We start from the raw sequence: 21,544 nt of genomic DNA on the forward strand, positions 1-21,544 counted from the left end.
CCTTCTCTCTAGATCCATTTTTGTCCATCAGTTTATGTTGTTCATTATATCCCACATATGAGTGAGATCATGTGATATTTATCTTTCTCCGACTGGCTTATTTCGCTCAGCATAATGCTCTCCAGTTCCATCCGTGCTGTTGCAAATGGTAAAAGTTCCTTTTTTTTTTAATAGCCACATAGTATTCCATCGTGTAGATGTACCACAGTTTTTAATCCACTCATCTGCTGATGGGCACTTAGGCTGTTTCCAGATCTTAGCTATGGTGAATTGTGCTGCTGTGAACATAGGGGTGCACATATCCTTTCTGATTGGTGTTTCTGGTTTCTTGGGATTTATTCCTAGAAGTGGGATCACTGGGTCAAATGGGAGTTCCATTTTTAACTTTTTGAGGAAACTCCATACTGTTCTCCATAGTGGCTGCACCAGTCTGCCTTCCCACCAGCAGTGCGTAAGGGTTCCTTTTTCTCCACATCCTCGCCAGCACTTGTCTTTGATTTGTTGATGATAGCCAGTCTGACAGGTGTGAGGTGGTACCTCGTTGTTGTTTTGATTTGCATCTCTCAGATGGTTAGTGACTTTGAGCATGTTTTCATATGTCTCTCAGCCTTATGTATGTCCTCTTTCAAAAAGTATCTATTTAGGTCCTTTGCCCATTTTTTGATTGGATCGTTTATCTTCCTTTAGGTTGTATGAGTTCCCTGTCAATTTTGAAGATTAAACCCTTAACGGATATAACATTCGCAAATATGTTCTCCCATGCAGTGGGCTTTCTTGTTGTGTTGTTGATGGTCTTTTGCTGTGCAGCAGCTTTCTGTTTTGATGTAGTCCCGTTCGTTTATTTTCTCTTTAGTTTCCACTGCCCTAGGAGCTGTATCGGTAAAGGTATTGCTACTAGTACAACTTATATCTGATATTTTGCTGCCTATACAACGTCCGTTTTGTTGTGCCATTTTGAAGATTTATTAATAACAACCCAAGCACTCGCATTATAAAAGGAGTTCGCTTCAGATAGCTCAAGGGCTATTTAAGTGTTAAACTCTTCAGCCTTCTTTAACAGAATTAGAGTTATTTCTCAAATGTCTTGTTTTTATAATCATCCAAGCTGTATGGAATGAAAGTAAGAGAAAATTTGAGAATATTAGAAATCAATATCTAAAGTCTAACATGCTACATAATACCCACTGGAGGCAAGGTATTGAGAAGCAGGCATATTTGTACTCTGTTGGTAGGGATATAAATTAAGGCAATGCTCATGGGGGGACAGTTTGGCAATACCTATCAAAATGAATATGCGGATCCTTTTACCTTGTGATTCCACTCACAGGAATGTATTCATTTCTAGGACAAAGATAGGTAAGCAAGGATTTTTTTGATTTTTTTGCAGCAAAGAATTGGAACTCTAAATACTCACAGGTAGGGACTAGTTCAATAAATTATGGTATATTTGTATAACTAAGTATCAGACCATTGTTAAAAAGAATAAGGTAGATCTACATATTGACATAGAAAGACGTTAAAATATGTATTTTTAAAGGTAAATTTTTTGGTAATGTTTTCGACAGATATGAATAGAAAATTCAGAGAAGAAGCAACTCCAGTGGGGGTGATATCAGCGCTATCACTAGAGAACGGGGACTTTAACTTCCATTTCGATCCTTTGGTCTCTCCTCCCCCCACCTTTTTAAAATTCTGAACGTTTGTTACTCTCATAGAAAACAATTTTGAGTTGAAGAACAAGGAAAACCAGAGCTGAAATCACACCATCCTTTTTGTATTATTGATTACCGATGGCATTCTTTGCCACAATTCTGCCGCCGCTGTTCCTGGTAGCCAAAACCCACCATGTGCAGAAATAAACCATGAGTCCTGTCCTGCCATTTTCCATGATCAGAATGAACTGTTCTAAGATCAGGCCGCCGCCGCCTCCTCGTCCAAAACCTGGAAGGAGGAAAGTTCTTATTTCCAAGGGCCAGGACTGCTGCCCTACACCTAGGTAGGAAAATTTGCATCTCCAAGAGAGCTGTGGCTCCTGGAGATTGGCCGGCTACTGAATAGCTTTGAAAGGTCACCAGGAGACCCGAGCCGAAAGGTCTGGCTGCGAAATATGTCTGTATTTCCCCCTGTTTTCTAGCGTGACCCACACCTTCGTGATGTTGGCTGAGTCACTTAACAGGCTGTTTTCAGTGCCGACCCCGAAGTGGACTGTGCCTGTGACAGCACCCTGTGACACATACATGGTGTTCTCAGGACCTGTTTTTTGTGTGGATTTTAAAAATATTTTTACTGATTTTTAGGGAGAGGAAGGTGGGGAGAGAGAGAAGCACCCACGTGAGAGCAAAACATCAATCGGCTGTCTTCCCTACCAGGGATCGAGCCCACAGCCTGGGCACATACACTGACTGGGAATCCAGCTGGCAACCTTCTGGTGCACAGAGCAACGCCTAACCAACTGAGCCATACCGGCCAGGGCTCAGTACTTGGTTTTTTAAGAAAAACAACTGATCCTTGGAAAGTTTAATACTTTACACAGTTGCCCTAAATTTGTAGCAATGCAATATTTCTTTCTTTATTTCCCTCAACTTCAGTGATTTGACTCAACCCACAAAGTCCTGAATAAGAAATAGGGAAATGGGTGTTCCTTTAGACCAGCGGTTCTCAACCTGTGGGTCGCGACTCTTTTGGCGGTCGAACGACCCTTTCACAGCGGTCGCCTAAGACCATCCTGCATATCAGATATTTACATGACGATTCATAACAGTGGCAACATTACAGTTATGAAGTAGCATCGAAAATAATTTTATGGTTGGGTCACAACATGAGGAACTGTATTTAAAGGGCCAGAAGGTTGAGAACCACTGCTCTAGACCCACCCTTTTTGTGTTACTGTGTGAAGGAGAAACAAGTCTATAATTTGGGAAAGAGGGGTTAAATTACATAACAACTCGTCCACATATGATGGTGGAACAGGAACTGTAACCCTGACCACCTGACTCTCTTTCCATCAGGCCATCTCCTCTCAGGAGTGGAGTGGGTCCCTTTGGTTACCCTGGCTAACTAACTCTCCTACTTGAAGAACTTCAGAGAAGCTGGGAAATTGATTATGGAGCTAAAAGGGCTTTGTAGGTTTCCTGATACTTTGATCAGAAAGCATTTAGAACATTCGAGTTGTGTTACTTAATTTATGTGCAGAAATAGATAATATTCATTCTGATGGGTCTAAAGATCTAAGCCAGATTCCATCTCGGAAAAAAAGAAGAAAATCATTTCTGTTGAAAGGTGCATTAGTTCCTTGCAGATGGTAGCTTTATCCGTCTGTCTGGTTGATCCATCCCCTCCATCATCATCACAGGCAAATGACTGGCCACCTGGTTGGAGGGGGGAGCACAGAACCTGTCGGGCAGGGACCAGGGCAGTGCCACTCCCCGTCTGCAGAATGAGGCCAGTGATTCCTGGGTTCCTGCTTCGTGGGGCTGTTGCAATTCAGATGAGAGTGTAGATTAAAGGCCTGTGAGCACTGTGTCCTTGGCACATCTGAGGAGTCGGACATTAAAGGAGGCCTTATGCTCAGTGGTTACGCACTCAGATGCTGGAATCGGGCTTCCTGGGGGGAAGAGACGCGGTTTATTTCTAGGGAGGTCGCTTTGAGAGGAGACACGTCTACAGGAGCACATCTGAGACCACCTGGGCTAGATTTGTAGCCTTCAGTGCCCCTCTGTGGCTTCGTTGTCTCAGGATTCATGTCAAGGTGTTGATGCTCAGAATAAGGTCAGCTGCCTGAATTGCCCAGCACTTTGCAAATCTACACGTATTTGAAACCCTGATAGGGTTTCAACTGCATTCAGCGCAGGCAGTCACACTGCAGCACGTATGAGATGGGATTTTCCTCCTGGGCCCTAAATTCTATTAGAAGAAATTTTAAGAGTCTTAAATAAAATTGCTTAGTGCTAAAATAAATAAATAAATAGAAAGAAAGAAAAAGAGAGAGAGAGAGAGAAGCCTTGCTAAATTGGACTCACAAAGTTTGGTTTTGAGAGTGAGCCATAGAAATGGGAAAAACTATTTCAAGATTAAAGAAGGCAGCATCGCAATCCTAACTTGGGAGTAAGATGACCCAAAGTTTGCCATTCTGATGTCATCGCTTACTGAGATGTTGGGCAAGTTTCCTCACTTCCTGTTCCCTCAGGAGTAAATTGAGGGTGCTAGGCCTTACTTTGGTAAGACAATTGAGACAATGCATTTAAATCGTTTAGCATGGTTCTTGGCACATAGACTTGGTAAATATTAACGTTATTTTTAGGCAAGGGTGACTGACATATTTCTAAGTGATTAAGAAGTCTAAAATAAGCTGGCAGTGTCTGAAATTAAATTTAGAATATGAAGGAAAAAGTGGTTTCATTTTATTTTGTTGTGTTTTGTTTATTGATTTTAGAGAGAGAGAGAAACCTCGATTTGTTGTTCCATTTATTCATGCATTCATTGGTTGAGTCTTGTATGTGCCCTGACCAGGGATTGAACCCACAACGTTGGTATATCGGGGCGATGCTCCAACCAACTGAGCTACCTGGACAGGGAGAATTGTTGTTTTAAAATTAGAACTATAAGTTAAGATTCTTCTTACGTGTCTCTCTAGTTGGGGTTGGAGGGGAGGGGCAACATTTGTCGAATCTGTGGGACCCAAAAGAAGACGGACAGTTGATTATATCGCCCTTGAAGATAAAAAGAACCATTGAGCCTGTAACCATTACCTCGAAGGCCTCATTGAACAGCTGGCCGACCGTTTCGGCGTCATGATGTCCCACCTTCTCCAGGAAGCCTTTCCTGAGCGGCTCGGCACACGGTGATCTCGCCGGGAACCATAAAGCTTACTGACCCCATTTCGACTCAGAAAAGCACGGAGCCGTCCTTGCCGGTCCAGTGGCTCTCCTCTGCACTGGGCAGTGTTCGGGGAGCGCCTGAGTGGGGCTGGGCTGGGGCCCCGGAGGAAGACTCGAGTTGTGTCTTATCCAGGGAGCAGGGAGCGTTCTTTCAGAATACTCGCCTGCCTGCGTATTTGAGAAGGTGCTGGCCCACCATGATACCTGGCGTTGCTGTTTCAGCATTGGAGAATAAGTGGGTTAGGGTGGGAAATGAGCACCTCAGCCAGCGAATTAAAAGTTACAAAATAGCCCCGGCCGGCATGGCTCAATGGTTAGAGCACCGGCCTGTGCACCAGAGGGTCTCGGGTTCGATTCCTGGTCAAGGGCACGTACCTAGGTTGCAGGTTTGATCGCTGGCCCCAGTTGGGGTGTATGCGGATGGCAACCAATCGATGTTTCTCTCTCCTCCCTTCCTAAAAATCAGTGGGAAAAAATATCCTCTGGTGAGGATTAACAACAAAAAAGATGTTGCAAAATAACGTCCTTGAGGAGTGAGAGGCATAACTCCTAACCGGCAGGACGGAGTTTTAAATAGTGCCGTGCTGAGTGGACGTGAGAAGTGCAGACCGCGATGGCCCCCTGGGCCCCGCTGAGGAGCTGGACGGGAGAAATGCCGCATTTCTCCGGTTGTAGGTCTGTCTGTCTTATTCTTTCGTGTAACCCACCGAGGCTTTGCTGAGCTGCCGCCGTGAGCCGAGTCAGGATGGTGATGGTAACCTTTCCGAGCTGACTCCTTTCTAGACCTTTGGCCTCTGACCAGCAGTGGTCCGGACCCCGACAGAGCCCTTGATGGTGGAGGTGGGGGCGGGGCCTGTCTCGTGTGGGTGCTAGAGGACCTTCGAACCCGGGGAGGAAACCAGCCTCTCATCTTCTCCTCAGAGAATAGAGTTGCAGAGAAAAAAGCGCTTGAGGAAGGAAAGGCAAAAAACCGGAGCAGCCGCCGTGGCGCCCCCTCTGAAGGTCTCTCTGCTTGCAGGCATCGGAGGTGGAGAGACAGCTGTCCCTGCAGGTCCACGCCCTCAGAGAGGACTTCCGGGAGAAGAACTCGTCCACCAGCCAGCACATCATCCGCCTGGAGAGCCTGCAGGCCGAGGTGAGCCCCGGGCACGCCGCTGGGGTGCAGGTGCTCTCCTGTTTGCGGGCGCTGCGTCCGGTCTTTCCGATAAGGAGCCCTCTGACCCGGGAACCAGAGCCCTGCGCTCTCAGATCCTAGAGAGACAGGGCAGCGAGGGGCCAAACGGGGAGCACGCCACGCTCCTGGGGAGCCCGTGGTCTGGAGGAGAAGGGAGCTGAGTTCCTGCTCAGCGTGTTGAAATCATGAGTGGCCTGCTCTGTACTGAGTGTGTTGATTCCTCCAAAAGCATCCGGCCCATCCTCAGCGGAAGGTGGGAAGGGGCTCTTCCCTCCCTCCACTCCGTCGGGGTCCAGTTTACTCTCCTGAACGGGCTATTCTCACCTCCAGAGTGAGCGTAGTAGAGTAGCTGCTTCGAGGGTGGTTGGGAGGATTTGGTAAGTTTGCACGTGGGAAGCGCTGGGTGTGGTGGTTGTAATGTCATTGAAAGTGGACGCGTGACCATCGGGGTCTGTGGCCCTGCGTGGGCGGGAGGGCAGAGCAGCGTAGCACTGAGGAGGCGATCCTGGGAGCACGCAGGTGTGGGCGGTGAGGAGAAGGGGGGTCATACCGGCACCCAAACAGGCCTTTTCCTGGGAGGCTGCTCCCTGATCTGCTCCGAGGACCCTCAGCCGCCCGTGGCTGAGTCACACTTTGGAGGACAGACCAGGGCCAGGCACACGGGCACCCGCTGTGGTTAAGGAATCCGCCAACCTGGTCAGGCCCGAGGCGGGCTGCTCCCTGCTTCGTGAAGGACCCAAAGATGTTTTCCTAAAGTCTGTCCGCGTCTTCTCTTTCCTCCTGCCTCTCCTTCCCGACCTCCCTCCCTCCCCTGGGATGGAGCAGCAGGTCCTTGAAGTAAGTAGTCTGCTCCGTGGGCCTGGCATGCCTGTCCGTGTCCGTCTGTGTGCATGACTTGCCGCTCACCTGCCGCCGCCAGGGTCTGACTCCCCGAGTGGCCTGTCTTCTCTCTCCCCGCACCCCCCCCCCACATCCACTGTTCCCCCACCCTCACTGCACAGGCCCGTTCCCCGGAACGTGCATTGCCAGATTTGGTCACAAGTTCCGGGGGGGGGGGGGGGGGGGGAGTTGGCCGCCTCCTGCCGATGCCTCGCTCCCAGCAGCACTGCTGCTGTTAAAACCCAGGCTGTGAGGTTACTCTTTCAAACAGGTGACTTCATGGGCCCGGGTGGTCTCTCAGAACTGACTCATGGCTTCACGGAGTGGAGCTTGGGAAGCAAGGGTGATGCAGGGGGAGGAAATGGAAGGGCCAGAGGGCGTTTACATGAAAATCGACTGGAGTAAGAATTCCCTCGGCGGCGGCTTCGTGGCTTCAGGGAGGGAAGAGTGGGCCCATTCACAAAAGGGGCTGCTCCCTCCGTCCCTCACGGGCGCATGCTTGGGAGACAGTGTTTCTTTGTTTGGCCAGATACCTGATCTCTGGACAAAGGCCACATACTTGGTTCCCCGGGACATGGGCTGGTGGCCATGGAGATCTGTGCCCAGGAGCAGAACTCTAGTGCAGAGAGGGAGGGCAGCGGGGAGCAGGGGAGAGGTGGGGAGGTCCGCGCAGGTCCCCCTCAGTGAATTGTTACCCACACGAGAACCTCGCAGCCACGGCAGGAGACTGCGGACGAGCAAGACACTGGTTGAGAAATCAGTCCAGCAGGGAACTGATAAGTAGGAGGAGCCGGGGGACCTGCAGGGGCTCCAGAAGCCCCCCAAGGCCACTGGCATTTGGGGGACTTGGGAAGGCTTCCCGGAGCCCTGAGCGGGGCGGTGTTCGGTGGTGAAGCAGTGCTGGCCCGGCTTCCACCTGCAGGCCTGGAGGCCAGAGAAAACTTGGCATCCCTTGCCCCTGTTTTCCTGAAACTGAAGCAACCAGACAGACCTTCCTAAAAGATTTATGTCTCTGGAGACTGGCTGGATACTCTGTGTACAACACACCAGCCTGTCTCCTGAAAGGAGAGAAAGTGCTCCTGTTCACAAATTCAAGCAAAAAAGATAGTGTGAGTAAGTCAGCTACCCCTGTGTGCCTGCGTGCGCCTTCCCAGGACGCAGGCTGATGCGGGCACTGCTCGTGTCGGTACCTGCCAGCTCCCCACTAACTCGGGTCTGAGCTGGGACCCCCAGAGCCAGACCTGCCAGCAGGCGGGCAAGAGAGCCTGGGACCGGGGGGCTCAGCGGCTGGGGCGAGCGGGGCGTCTGCTTGTGCGTGTGACGTGAGAAGAAGATGGGCGCAGCGGCTTAGGTTCCACTCCCAGGAAACTGGGGTCGAAGTCAGGTTGTGGGCGGCAGGGTGGGGCTCTCCTGTCTTATCTGTGGAAATTCCAGAGCACTACCCGTCCCTTTCTCCGCCTGGCACCCCACATCCCAGCCTTCCCAAAGCTCCACTCCCACCCCTTCCCAGGATTCTCGACGGGAGGGGCGTTCTCTGTAGCCGAGGGGTCCGCAGCTGCCATCTCAGAGGTGGGGGCCCCGGGCCCTGGGCAGAGGGCGTGCATGCTTGGAGGCTGGTCCCTCCCCTCGTCCGAAGCTTCAGCCGGGGTGTAACTCCACCCCCCCTCCCCCGCTCTGTCCTTGCAGATCAAGATGCTGTCGGATCGGAAACGGGAGCTGGAGCATCGTCTCAGCGCCACCTTAGAGGAGAATGACCTGCTCCAGGGGACGGTGGAGGAGCTGCAGGACCGGGTGCTGATTCTGGAGCGGCAGGGCCATGACAAAGACCTGCAGGTACTGACGGGCCAGACAGAGCAGCGCTTAGCTGCCCAGCTAGAAGGAAAGGCTGGGGGGCCAGCGCCACCTCCCACCTCCCACCTCCCACCTCCCACCTCCGGGGTCAGCAGTGGGTGCAGGCTCCCCCGGGCCCGGTTGTAGCTCTGGGCTTGCTGAGTTGGCTGGGCTGGCTCTGCTCAGAAGAAATGCTTCGCCACCCACGGGTCATCCTTCCATTTTGTGCTGAGCCGCTCGCCCCAGAGCAGTTGCACCGAGTTCTCTCTGGGCCGTTCACAGGCTGGGACAGAGAGTGCGGAGTGTGGCTCTGCCTCGGGGGGCGGGGGACCTGCTGGGGCTTTCAGAGGGAGCCGTGACTGTGCTGGCTCACAGCGCTCTGCTGCTCCCCGGGGCGGGTGGATGTCGTTGGCAGGAACCAAGAAGCTGCCCACTGAACCCGGCAAGACTCGCACCCTGCTTCTGCCAGTTGCTAGAAGAGGCACAGGCTGCCCCTTTGAGAGCCTGATTAGCCCTTTTATTTCTCACTAAAGGAAATTGTTTCATGGCCGTATCTGTCCTTTATTGGGAACTGCCAACCGGCCTCAGCTGAATCCCCAAGCTCACACTTAGCAAGAAACAGCCCCCTGAACGAGATAATCGCTCCCAGCCTCCCCAGAAATGGAGTGTAGCATCTGCCATTGAGAAAGCCTTGCTGAGCAGGCCTCGGAGCCCCGGCCGTGGCTGAGTGCGTGCTGCCTGCGCATCCCCGGGCGTGCCCGGGCAGGGGGTGGCAGTGCCATCTGTGTGCAGGTGGTCAGCCCGGAATGCTGGCGCTCCAGGGGGTCCCCGCCCACAGGCCAGGCCACGGAGGCCCTGGGCTCGGTGGTCAGCTGTTGAGGGAAGCCTTGAGATGTGGGATGAGTATGCATTTTAGGCAAAGATCACTTGTTACTGACACCATCAGCCGGCTGAGCTACCGTCTGAGTGATTCACCTCTTTCAGGGCAAATTAGGGATTTTTCTCCCTCCATGTTTTTTGTACGTTCAGCTTGGAACTTGGCCCATAGCCAAGTTGAATAGAAAACGATGCTAGAAGGAGTTTGCTCATATTTTAAGGTTGATGGTGTTAATAGCGGTGAGTGTCTGGAAGCTTCTTTACAGGGAACTAAGCACCTTTGCACACGTTCTAAAACTGAGGGCTAGAAAAAATGAAATGTTTATCCGCAGCAGCCTAGTCAGTCAGTGGAACCCTCGCCGTCTGCAGGGCCTGGTGCTCGGTGCTGACTTCCAGCCCGTCACTGGCCTGCAGGTCAGGGTCGCACCGGCCCCTTTACCGGTCGAGCACCGTGCTCAGGGCTGCGAGGCAGAGCAGGGAGAGAAGAAGGAGAAGAAGTGCAGGAAAATGAAACAGTTGCCCCTGCCTGGAAGAAACGTTCTGTCTAGCACGAATTCACAAATGAAACGTCCTTATTTCCCATCAAGAATTGGGGCCCTCGGCCCTGGCGGTTTGGCTCAGTGGATAGAGTGTTGGCCCGCGGACTAAAGGGCCCCAGATTCAGTTCCAGCGAGGGCATGTACCTCAGCTGCAGGTTCAATCCCGGCCCTGGTCAGGGCACGTGTGGGAGGCAACCAGTTGATGTGTCTCTCTCACATCGATGTTTCTCTCTCTGTGTCTCTCCTCCTCCCGTTCATTCTCTCTAAAAATCAATGGAAAAATATCCTCGGGTGAGGATTAACAACAAAAACCAAAAAGAACTGGGGACCTGGGGCTGGGGCACAGCCAGGACTAGCGTGGACCGTCCGCACCGGCCGGCACAGGGGGCTGCATGTTCTCTCGAGTCCCACGTCACCCACAGCCACGCCCTCACCACGGGCACATCGCTGCGGTCTGATCAGGCTTCCCTGAGAGCGAGAGGCTCGCTCGCCCAGGGCCTACAGCAAGTCAGGCGCTTCCCACTCCGATTTGGAAAATCTCATTTTCCCCAACTGTGTGTAATTCCTGTTCTTTGGTTCACATGAAACTCCTTCCACTGCTGCCAGTGACCAGCCTGCTCCAGAAAACCCTTCCTGTTGCCGAAATGGCCCGTATGATAAATAAAAACCCCAGCTTACTCTGATGGTAGTTGAACGATCTAAAATCGGATTTGTGAAATGTAGAGCTAGTGGCCTTGGGATGTATATCATCCATGGTTTTAATCTCTTTACTCAGGGAACGAGAGGGAGGCCAGCAGGCTGGGGGACAGGCCTGTCACAGCCGAACTTGGCCCCTCCCCGCCTTGGACCTGGTTCACTGTGCCAGGGGGTTCTACTGTGAAACCACTGGCCAAATCCAACTCCTGGTGTTTTTTTTCCAGGCTGCGAATAGGGATAAAAATTATTATTTATTGAGGGTCCAATAATTCTTTAAATGAAGCTAAACTCTTGATGTCCAGCAAAGGCTGTTGTCCCTTTAAGGGCCCTGCCCCTGTCCTAGTCCACACCCAGCTGGGCGTCTTACAGATGTGCTCAGTGGGCGGATCTCACCCGCAGAGGGCACGGCCCCACTGTGGGGCGACCCAGAAAGCGGCGATTTGGCAAAGCACTTCACGCTCACCGTCTCCGCTCCTCGGTGTGAGATGAGGAGGGGGCCCCACTTCTGCCGGCGCTCGGGGCGTGAACTTGTTATACTGTGTGAACACAGGCATTGGGTGTCTTCCTTGCTCATACATATAAGTACTTGGTGTCGTCTTTGTTATGAAGGATGACAGTTCCCATTTTAGAGGCTTCTCATAGGTAATAGACCCGTCCCTGGTTTGGTTCGTGTGTTTCTGCATAAGCCTGCGGATGGGCTATCGACCAGAGCAGCAGCCCCGCCCTGGTGTTCTGCGCCCTCGCGGTTATAATCCGTTGGGCACCTGTGCGTGTGTGTGAGTGAACTAATCCCGTCCCGTGCACAAGCACTTGTCCTTGTCTGTGCAGACGCCTCCGGCTGAGGTCTGTGTGGAGTTGCCTGGAAATAATTGTGAAGCCCTCTGCCAATTTAGGATGCCGTTTGCAATCGTGCCAAATGCTTCCTAGGAATGTCTTTTTTACTTTATGTTTTTTAACCTTCATTTCTTTTTTTCTGAGTCTCCTCAAAACTGGGGCTGGAGGCCTGCCCACTGGACCAGCAGGTATTGCTGATCCATGGGAGCCACGCAGAGCAAGCTTGCCAATTCCTTTCTCGTGCTCTGCACCCAGGTTCCAAGCTCTTCCTAGTTAAGGCACGTCCAGACCCCCGTGCCAGCAGCCGACGGCTCCCCGGTCCCGGCCGGTAGGGGGGCTGTCGGGGCGCCTAAAAGGCTGGCTGCAGGCTCCGCAGGGCAGCTTGCTCCATTGGTGAGCGAGAGCTGCAGAGTTCTGAGTTGCTGCCGGCACCCCTCTGCCTCTGCATCTCCACTGGAGCCACAGGCCCACCTGGAAAGTAACAGTGGTGTCTGTTCTCTTTTCTTAATCCTCACCTGAAGCCATAGTCATGGATTTTTAGAGGGGGAGGGAGGAGAGAGAAACACCCACCGGTTGCCTCCCATACGCACCCCAATGGGGATGAAGCCTGCAGCCTAGACATGTGTCCTGACCAGGAATCAGACCCACCGCCTTTGGTTTGGGTGCGTGGGAGGATGTGCGACCAACTGAGCCACCCAGCCAGGGGCTGAAGTGCTATTTTATAAGAAGATGAGTTAGTTACATTTAAATCCCAGGAAGTTCTTCTCACACCAATATATTGGGGCGGGGCGGGGGGCGGAGGGCACACTACAAATTCAAGAGCAGGGGAGGCAAAAGTGGGAAACGTTGTTCCTGTGCAAGTGCAGTGTGTGGACATGTGCACAGCGGTTAGCAAAGGGATTCGATGCTGCAGTTAAGGCCTTCCGCTAGAAGCACGTGTAGCGAGGGGTGCGCCAGCACGAGTATGGCTGCACCGGTCACTGGAGTCGACCCTTACATTCAGCAGCAGTACCGGCACCAGGGAGCAGTGGCCTGTTTGGACTCCTGCGAGGGGGGGTGGGGGTGGGAAGGAGTGTCGTAGCAACAGCAAGAGAGAGGGACGGAGCCCTGGTCCATAAGCCCTGACCCCTGATGGCTGTCCCCTCTCTACCCTATCACTCTCCTTCTCTGAGCCCCAGTGCCCCGGTGCGGGACCAGGGCTGTGTCCATAAACCTCGAGGTATGACACAGAAGGCAGACGCTGCTTTCCCCCGGGTTTGGGAACTCTTGGTGTTACTACTTGGTGTTATTCCATGTCCCACCCCCAGGACTTTTGCAGACAACCTTAGCTTTGTCACTAAAATACAACATACGTGTAGCAAAGAGCACAGCTCTTCGGCAGACAGCCCAGTGAATGTGTACAAGTATGTACACCTGTGTAGCCACCAGCCAGCTCTGCACAGCCTCTCATCAGCAACCCCCCGCCTCCCTCCCAGGCAGTAAATCCCCTGCCACTTCCTCAGAAATGACCCTCTGCCCCGGCGTTCTCACACCTCAGTGCAGTGCGGGCTCTGTTTGTAAGTGGAAGCATCCGTTATGCATTGTTTGATGCCTGGCTTTGCCCAACATTATGTCTGTGAAACTCCTCCGTGTGGTGGTACATAGTGGTGGTGTGTGCCTCGTTTGCTGTGGGATGGTATAGCCCAGTGGTCGGCAAACCGCGGCTCGCGAGCCACATGCGGCTCTTTGGCCCCTTGAGTGTGGCTCTTCCACAAAATACCTACTTCTGCGCATGGGCCACGAAGTTTCAATCGCACTGTACGTGTGCGCCCGCACGTGGTATTTTGTGGAAGAGCCACACTCAAGGGGCCAAAGAGCCGCATGTGGCTCTCGAGCCGCAGTTTGCCGACCGCTGGTATAGCCATTCTATTTTTCCTGGCATTTGGATGGTTTCCCACTTGTGGCTCTCAGGGGTAATGCTGCTGTGAACATCCTGCTTGTTTTTCGGGCCACACACCTGGTCATTTGTGTTGTAAGAGTGGAACTGCTGCCCTGGCCGGCGTGCTCAGTGGTTAGAGCCTCGGCCCACACACCAAAGGGTCATGGGTTCGATTCCTGTTAAGGGCATGTACCTGGGTTGCAGGTGCAGGAGGCAACCAGTGGATGTGTCTCTCTCACATTGATGTTTCTCTCACCCCGCCCCCCCCGCTTTCTCTCTTCCTCTCTCAAAAAAAAATCGCTGGGAAAAATATCCTCATATGAGGATTAACAAAATAAGGGTGGACTTGCCGGTCATAGGATAGGTGTGTATTTCACTCATTAGAAACCGCCGAACGGGTTTCCAGGCTACATCTTCCACCCACCTGCTGTGAGCGTCCCAGCTGTCCCACGTCTTCATCAACACGTGATACTATTTTCCTGTTATTTATTTGTCTTGGCCACGTTTCGGTATTTTGCCTTTATGTGTGTGTGTAATTTTTTATTGTGGAGAATTTCAGGTGCACTCAGAAACAGAACAGTGCAACGATGCCCCTTGGCCTACACACCACCGGCCCCTGGCCGGTCCTCTGTACATCCACTTGCTCCTCCCGTGTATTGTTTTAAAGTAAATCCCAGAATTTTTATGATTTCATCTGCAAATAACAAATACCTCTAAATGATAAGAACTTGAAAAATATAACCACAGGACTGTTGTACTTAAAAAATTAGCAATATTTTCTTAATATCATCAAATATCCAGTGGGGGTTCAAATTTTCAGTTGTCTTATGACAAAATCATAATTGCTTTTTATGTTTTTCGTTTGAATCGAGGTACAAATTAAAGTAGGCCGACCCATGGCAGTCGGTTGGTGTCTCTTAAATCTCTTTAACCTACAGGTTCCCCCTTTATCTTTTTTTTTTTCCTTGAAATGTGTCCGTGGAAGAACCTGCACTGCTTGTCCTGTGGGATTCCCCAAATCTGAGCGTCGCCGACGCTGTCCCCCTGGGGTAGCCCAGCCTGCTTCTGCCTTGTCTGCATTTGTCTGTAGTTGGGGGTTGGAGGGAGGAGCTCGGGCGGTTCTGGCCGGGCTCCCTGTGGCCCCGGCCTGACGGCCCCTGTGCTGTCTCCCCGGAAGCTGCACCAGAGCCAGCTGGAGCTGCAGGAGGTGCGGCTGTCCTGCCGCCAGCTGCAGGGGAAGGTGGAGGAGCTCACCGAGGAGAGGAGCCTGCAGAGCTCAGCCGCCACCAGCACGTCCCTCCTGTCCGAGATCGAGCAGAGCATGGAGGCCGAGGAGCTGGAGCAGGAGAGAGAGCAGGTGCTGCCCCCGTCCCCCCCGCCCCCCGCCACTCCGGCACGTGGGGTTCGCGGGTGACCCGGGCGGGCCCTGACTGGGAGCCCCCTGCTGCCCGGCGCCCGCTGCCTCAGTGGGAGCCTGTGCGAGCCGCTAGGCCTGCTGGCCGGAGCCTCGTAGGAAAGCTTGTTCACTGGTCGTTAGCCTCACCTCTCACACGGACAGGGTCCTAGGCCATTCGTGATCGCCCACTGGCTGCTTCTCATAACCACTCCTTCCGGATCGGGTCGTGCACTGACTCCCCCAGAGCAGCCGCCTATGGAGAGAAGCGCTTTATTTGGCAAATGGGAGGGGCTCGAGGCCAGGGAACATAAGAATTGGGATGCTGTATAGATGTCCGGGGCCCATAGAACTACCCATACTTTTGGAACAGGTGGTTTAAAAAAAAAATTTCTGCCAGAATAGGATCTTAGACACTTGGGTTCATTTACTAGAAAAAGATGAGCGGGGGGCAGCATTCTCTCAAGCCCGTAATCAAGACTAATTCTTTCGTGGGGCAGCTGAGACTGCAGCTCTGGGAGGCCTACTGCCAGGTCCGCTACCTCTGCTCACACCTTCGAGGCAACGACAGCGCCGACTCGGCCGTCTCCACGGACTCCTCGATGGACGAGTCTTCGGAAACCTCGTCTGCCAAGGACGTGCCAGCCGGCAGCTTGCGGACGGCCCTCAGCGAGCTCAAGAGGCTGATCCAGAGCATAGTGGATGGCGTGGAGCCCCCGGTAAGAGGCCGGGTGGGGGGGGGGCGTCCCCTGCAGGACCTGACTGGTGGGAGCTTGAGACCAAGTCCTGAGAGAGAGGCTCGCCCTGGAGCTGGAGCCTTAGAAACCCACCGAGTGTCCCTGAGCCTGACCTCTGAGAGCACCGAGTGCCAGGCAAGGAGGGCTGAGAGCCAGGGCGCCGGGCGAGGAGGGCTGAGAGCCGGGGCGCCGGGCGAGGAGGGCTGAGAGCCGGGGCGCCGGGCGAGGAGGGCTGAGAGCCGGGGCGCCGGGCGAGGAGGGCTGAGAGCCGGGGCGCCGGGCGAGGAGGGCTGAGAGCCGGGGCGCCGGGCAAGGAGGGCTGAGAGCCGGGGCGCCAGAGGCCCCGGGACCCTCTCTCCGTGCAGCAGGCGCAGGCCATGGGCTCAAGTGCCAGGGCTTCCTGGGAAGCTTGGAAGCCAGGGCTTTGGGTCCAGGTGAACACTGCAGGTGACTTCCCTGTGGCCCGTTGGTCCTCGGGTGGGTTAGCTGGGCACCAGCACACGGGGAAGGGCCGGAACTGCTGAGCGTGTCTGAGCGAGCACGGGGGTGAGACGATCCACAGCAGGGCTTTCTGGAATCCCAGGTGCGGCTCTCTGTGGAGGAGGGGGCAGTCCCGAGGCTCCGGCAGGCTGGCATTGCTCCTGGCTCCGGGACCGCCTGCTGCCGGCCTCCTTGCGCACGCTCTCTGTGTCTCTCTCTCTCTCTCTCTCTCTCTCTCTCTCTCTCTCTCTGGCGGCTGTTTCTGCCTGGGTTTTATAGAGCAGCTGTGAAGGAAGGTGGAAGGCTGGCCATCCTTAGCCGCACGGGCCGCGTGGACCTGTGGGGTGGGCTGCAATACGGAGACTGGGTCGTGGGGGGCACAGGGAGCGGTTGGGGGACGTGGGCTGTTTACGCCACACAACCTTCCCTGAAGCCTGAAACAAACGAAGTACATGTCTAGCTGCTGCTTGCTGACTAGAGAGTCTCTCTCCTCTAATCTTCCTTCCTTGCTTTGTCTCTCTTCTCTCTCCGTCCTGCTCTCTGTCCCGCCTCCTGCTATCTTTCTCTCCCCTCCACCCCCCCCCCCCCACCCCCGAACGGAACCATCTTTCCGCTGGCCGCCTCGTCGCTCCCCTCCACCCTCACCTCTCACCATCTCTCCACTCGCCATCTCCCTGCTTGGCTGGCTGGCTCGGTCTTGCTGTCAGAGCTCCCGGAGAATTGAGGATGACTCCTTAGAAGAACAGATAAGGCAGACCAGCGAGGACTCGCGAGCCCTAAGGGAACTCATGGAGGGAGAGAGGGGTAAACTGAGGCAAAGCCTAGAAGAGCTGCAGCGACTCCACAGTCAGGTGAGCCCCCGTCCTCGGTCCGGTGCAGGGGGGCCCGGCGAGCTTCCTCCCGTGTCCCGTTGGGAAGTGGCTCCCTCTGCGGCTCCTCGGGGGGCGTGACCGAGGTTGAGGTGAGGTGGGCGTCTTCCATCTTCCAGAGGAGAAGCCAGTCCCGGGTTTAGCCCAGAGTCGCCGTCAGGGATGAGAACGGCTGGCCCGCCGCCCTCCGGCCCGCTGCCTCCGCGGAGCCGGGGATGGGGTGCTGCCGGCCGGGATGGGGTGGTGCCGCCGGCCGGGATGGGGTGGTGCCGCCGGCCGGGATGGGGTGGTGCCGCCGGCAGTGCCAGCACCGCTCAGGCTCCGGGGTTTCAGTCGCTCTTGAGCAGGGGCGTCTGAAAACCAAGGACTGACCTCCAGGCCTCTCCTCTCCCAGTGCCTCGCCTTGGCCAGCCCGTCCCTCAGCTTAGAGGCACTTAACGCTCCTTCCCCGCGTGGTCCTGCCTCCTTCCCTGGCTCCCGAGAGAGGACGCCCGCATTCTGACCTGGAAAGTTTCAAGGGCTTAGGAGCCAGCCCCACCCAGAAAGGAGCTTCTGAAACGTGTCCGAGGAGATAAACACAGACTCTTCCTGGTGACCAGGGTCAGGTGTCGAGGTTCTGTCCGCTTGTGGGGGACACCGAGCAGGCAGCCTGTTAACCCCGCCCCCACCCAGCCTGCCCCCTTCTTTCCTCGTCCAAAGCTCGTCACCCTCCTGCCACACGGGGCTGATGAGAGAGGGAAGTGCAGCCTGGCTTTCGCTCCAGTCGGCCAGTCTTACCTTTCAGAGACCCCCTGGAAATAAACTCTTATCTTTTTGGGTCGTGTCCCTTAGACTTCCTAGTAGGATTCTCTTGGGAGAAATGGGGCGTCCCACCCGCAGCCGTTCGCCCCTGCGCTCCCTGGGAGGGACCACCGGCAGGACAGGCTGTGGAGAGCCGTAGCTTGTTCCAGGCCACGCGTGGGGAGTGGGTCTGGGCAGCCCGAGACATTCTCAGGCCTGAAACCCAAGGCCCTCGGGTGTCGTTGGCCAGGAAGTGGTTCAGGCGTGGGGACGGGTCTGACGCTGGGAGAGTAGACGCAGGAGAACGCGGATCCGAAAATTCTGCGGATTAACACAGGCCATGTTCACCGCAAAGCCCATTCACATTCCTGCCTGGTGCTTACCCCTCTTTGGTCTTGGCTGGTTTTTGTTTTGTTCTGTTGCTTCTCAGAACGATAAAACTGGAAACCCCAGAGGGCGTCATCGCATTCAGAAGCGTAAGCAAGGCGTAGGTGGCTGAGAGTTTGATGTGGAACTTTTTTCTTTAATTTATTGATTTGAGACAGAGAGAGAGACATTAGTGTGTTGTTCCACCCATGTGTGCATTCATTGGTTGATCTTGTCTGTGCCCGGGCTGGGGATCCCACGCACAACCTCACCATGTCAGGGCGACGCTCCACAACCGCGCTCCCGGCCGGGCCTGAGCGCGGCTCTGAAAGGGACAGCCCCGTGCTTCCCCACATCGGGGTCTTCTCTCTGGCTTCTCGGCCAGAGGCCTCTCCCTGACATGCACGTAGTCTCAGCCTTCCTCAGCCATCAAGGTCCCGGTCAGGTTTCGCGTCCTCGGAGCTGCCCCGGCCCTGCTGTGTCATGCTTGCCCTCGCTCACATCTCATCTTCCCAGTCCCTAGGCCCCCACACAGACTAGCTCGAGGTCTGATGTACCTTTTATCTTCTCCTAAAGCAGAGGTTCTCAACCCCTTTGGGGGTCGAATGACCCTTTCACAGGGGTCGCCTAAGACCATCTGAAAACACATATATAATTACATATTGTTTTTGTGATTAATCACTATGCTTTAATTATGTTCAATTTGTAACCATGAAAATACATCCTGCATATCAGATATTTACATGACGATTCATAACTAGCAAAATTACAGTTATGAAGTAGCAACGAAAATAATTTTATGGTTCCACAACATGAGGAACTGTATTAAAGGGTCACGGCGTTAGGAAGGTTGAGAACCGCTGTCCTAAAGCATCTAGCGGTGCCTTGTCAAACACAGAGTTGTCCAGTGAAAGCACAAACAAAGCCCTAGATATATAACTTCAGGATGTTTTCTGTGATGCTATTCAGTCGCGAGGACGGCCACCTTATTTGGGAAAGGTGGGCTTAGGGGTGGCTGTGCCCTGTCGTGTAAGAAGCCAGATCAGTCCTCAGGACCATCAGCAGGTTGTCTGGGGGGTGCGGGGGGGAGAGGAGGGGGCGCGCGGAGCTACAACCAGGCGTCGGGCACCGTGCGGGGGGCTGGATGTTACTCATCTCCTTTGATCCTCACAACAACTTGATGGTGGGAAATACTTGTGTTCTTGCTTTTTATGAAAAGTAGGTGGAACTGGGAGGACGAGTCCCTGTCACTTCTAAGGCAGAGAGCTGGTGTTCTCTATCGTGGCCAGGTTTCCAGGCCAAAGAAAAACGTTCTTGTTGAGCCCGGCCAGCATGGCCCAAGGGTTGAGCGTTGGCCTGTGAACCAGGAGGTCACGGTTCGGTTCCTGGTCAGGGCACATGCCCGGGTTGCGGGCTCAGTCCCCAGTAGGGTGCGCGCAGGAGGCAGCCGATCAGTGATTCTCATCATTGATGTGTCTGTCTTTCTCCTCCTCCCTTCTCTGAAATTGATGAAGTTCTTGTGGAGTTTTATCTGGAGCATATTAAATGCTGGCATTGCCTGCCTAGCACGTACTTTTATCTGTTGCTTACTCAGCGTGGAACACCTGGCTGGCCCACGCTGGCCTGCGTCACGTCAGGGCTCACATGGTCCCCGGGTGCCTGGCTGTCTCTGCCAGGTGCTTTCTGCGTCCTGAGTCCTGGGCTGCCCAGCTGCAGAGCCTGCTGCCAAGTAGGGTGAGGCCGGGCTTCTCACCTGCTGCCTCGTCTGCCTCGGGATGAGCCGCACATACGTGTCCTGCCTCTGCAGGGTGAGCCGCACATGCGTGTCCTGCCTCTGCAGGGTGAGCCGCAAATGCGTGTCCTGGCCTCTGCAGGGTGAGCCGCACACGCGTGTCCTGCCTCTGCAGGGTGAGCCGCACATGTGTGTCCTGCCTCTGCAGGGTGAGCCTCACATGTGTGTCCTCCTCTGCAGGGTGAGCCGCACATGCGTGTCCTGGCCTCTGCAGGGTGAGCCGCAAATGCGTGTCCTGGCCTCTGCAGGGTGAGCCGCACATGCGTGTCCTGCCTCTGCAGGGTGAGCCGCACATGCGTGTCCTGGCCTCTGCAGGGTGAGCCACACATGTGTGTCCTCCTCTGCAGGGTGAGCCGCACATGTGTGTCCTCCTCTGCAGGGTGAGCCACACACGCGTGTCCTGCCTCTGCAGGGTGAGCCGCACATGTGTGTCCTGCCTCTGTAGGGTGAGCCGCACATGTGTGTCCTGGCCTCTGCAGGGTGAGCCGCACATGCGTGTCCTGGCCTCTGCAGGGTGAGCCGCACATGCGTGTCCTCCTCTGCAGGGTGAGCCGCACATGTGTGTCCTGCCTCTGCAGGGTGAGCCGCACATGCGTGTCCTCCTCTGCAGGGTGAGCCGCACATGCGTGTCCTGGCCTCTGCAGGGTGAGCCGCACATGCGTGTCCTGGCCTCTGCAGGGTGAGCCGCACATGCGTGTCCTCCTCTGCAGGGTGAGCCGCACATGCGTGTCCTGGCCTCTGCAGGGTGAGCCACACATGCGTGTCCTGCCTCTGCAGGGTGAGCTGCACACGCGTGTCCTGGCCTCTGCAGGGTGAGCCGCACATGCGTGTCCTGCCTCTGCAGGGTGAGCTGCACACGCGTGTCCTGGCCTCTGCAGGGTGAGCCGCACATGCGTGTCCTGCCTCTGCAGGGTGAGCTGCACACGCGTGTCCTGGCCTCCGCAGGTGCCCCAGCCTGTTCGTCCCTAAGGCTGCTCACCCTGCTCAGCGGAGCTGTCCCCACCGCAAAAGCACCGGGGCCTGATGTTCCTTACCAGGCTCCCAAGAGCACGAAACCCATTGCCGTAGTGACAGCAGGTCGTCCTGTGTCCCTCTTCATGGTGGGTGTCCTCTGGGTTCCTCCTGCGGCTGCTGGCGCCGCAGCTGCCACTCGGCTGCCTTAGCTGGGGAGTCCCGGGCCCTGGCTCAGCTTCCTTCTGTGAGGATGGTTGGGCTTCGAGGAGTAAACCGAACGAAGGTGGCGTCTCTCCCCTCGAGGGAGGGACAGACCTGTGTGGATGGAGCCTCCCCCTGGAAACATGTCAAAAGTGCGACTGATATGTAACAAGAGGGCAGGAGGCATCCGGCTGCCATCTGATCTGTCACCTGTGAGAAGGGGCCCGCCCTCCCAGTCATTCAACAAATACGTCTTGAGAGCTCCGCCCGCCAGGTGGCAAACGACAGAACTCAGTCCCAGAAACACACTCGGCTTCACTGAAGCAGGAAGAGAAGGTGTGGGCGGGAG

General features: G+C 54.8%; 1 protein-coding gene across 7 annotated transcripts in view; it reads left to right on the forward strand.

Annotated features, from left to right (window-relative positions):
* BICDL1 (BICD family like cargo adaptor 1) overlaps nt 1-21,544 on the forward strand; it is an 81,436-nt gene that overhangs the window by 49,619 nt on the left and 10,273 nt on the right. For 2 of the 7 annotated variants that reach the window (XR_004974872.1, XM_036353972.1), the window contains exons 3-8: nt 5,896-6,012; nt 6,877-6,888; nt 8,617-8,763; nt 14,801-14,980; nt 15,517-15,735; nt 16,941-17,084. Coding sequence is in view for 6 of the 7 variants with exons in the window: in XM_036353972.1 (XP_036209865.1) it covers nt 5,896-6,012; nt 6,877-6,888; nt 8,617-8,763; nt 14,801-14,980; nt 15,517-15,735; nt 16,941-17,084 (819 nt within the window). In the remaining variant the exon portion in view is untranslated. Of the gene's footprint in view, nt 1-5,895; nt 6,013-6,876; nt 6,889-8,616; nt 8,764-14,800; nt 14,981-15,516; nt 15,736-16,940; nt 17,085-17,496; nt 17,917-21,544 lie in introns of those variants that run through there. The other 5 variants (XM_036353977.1, XM_036353973.1, XM_036353975.1 and 2 more) reach the window with 5 other exon arrangements.

This window comes from Myotis myotis, unplaced genomic scaffold (assembly GCF_014108235.1).
Source record: "Myotis myotis isolate mMyoMyo1 unplaced genomic scaffold, mMyoMyo1.p scaffold_m19_p_20, whole genome shotgun sequence".
NCBI lineage: Eukaryota > Metazoa > Chordata > Mammalia > Chiroptera > Vespertilionidae > Myotis > Myotis myotis.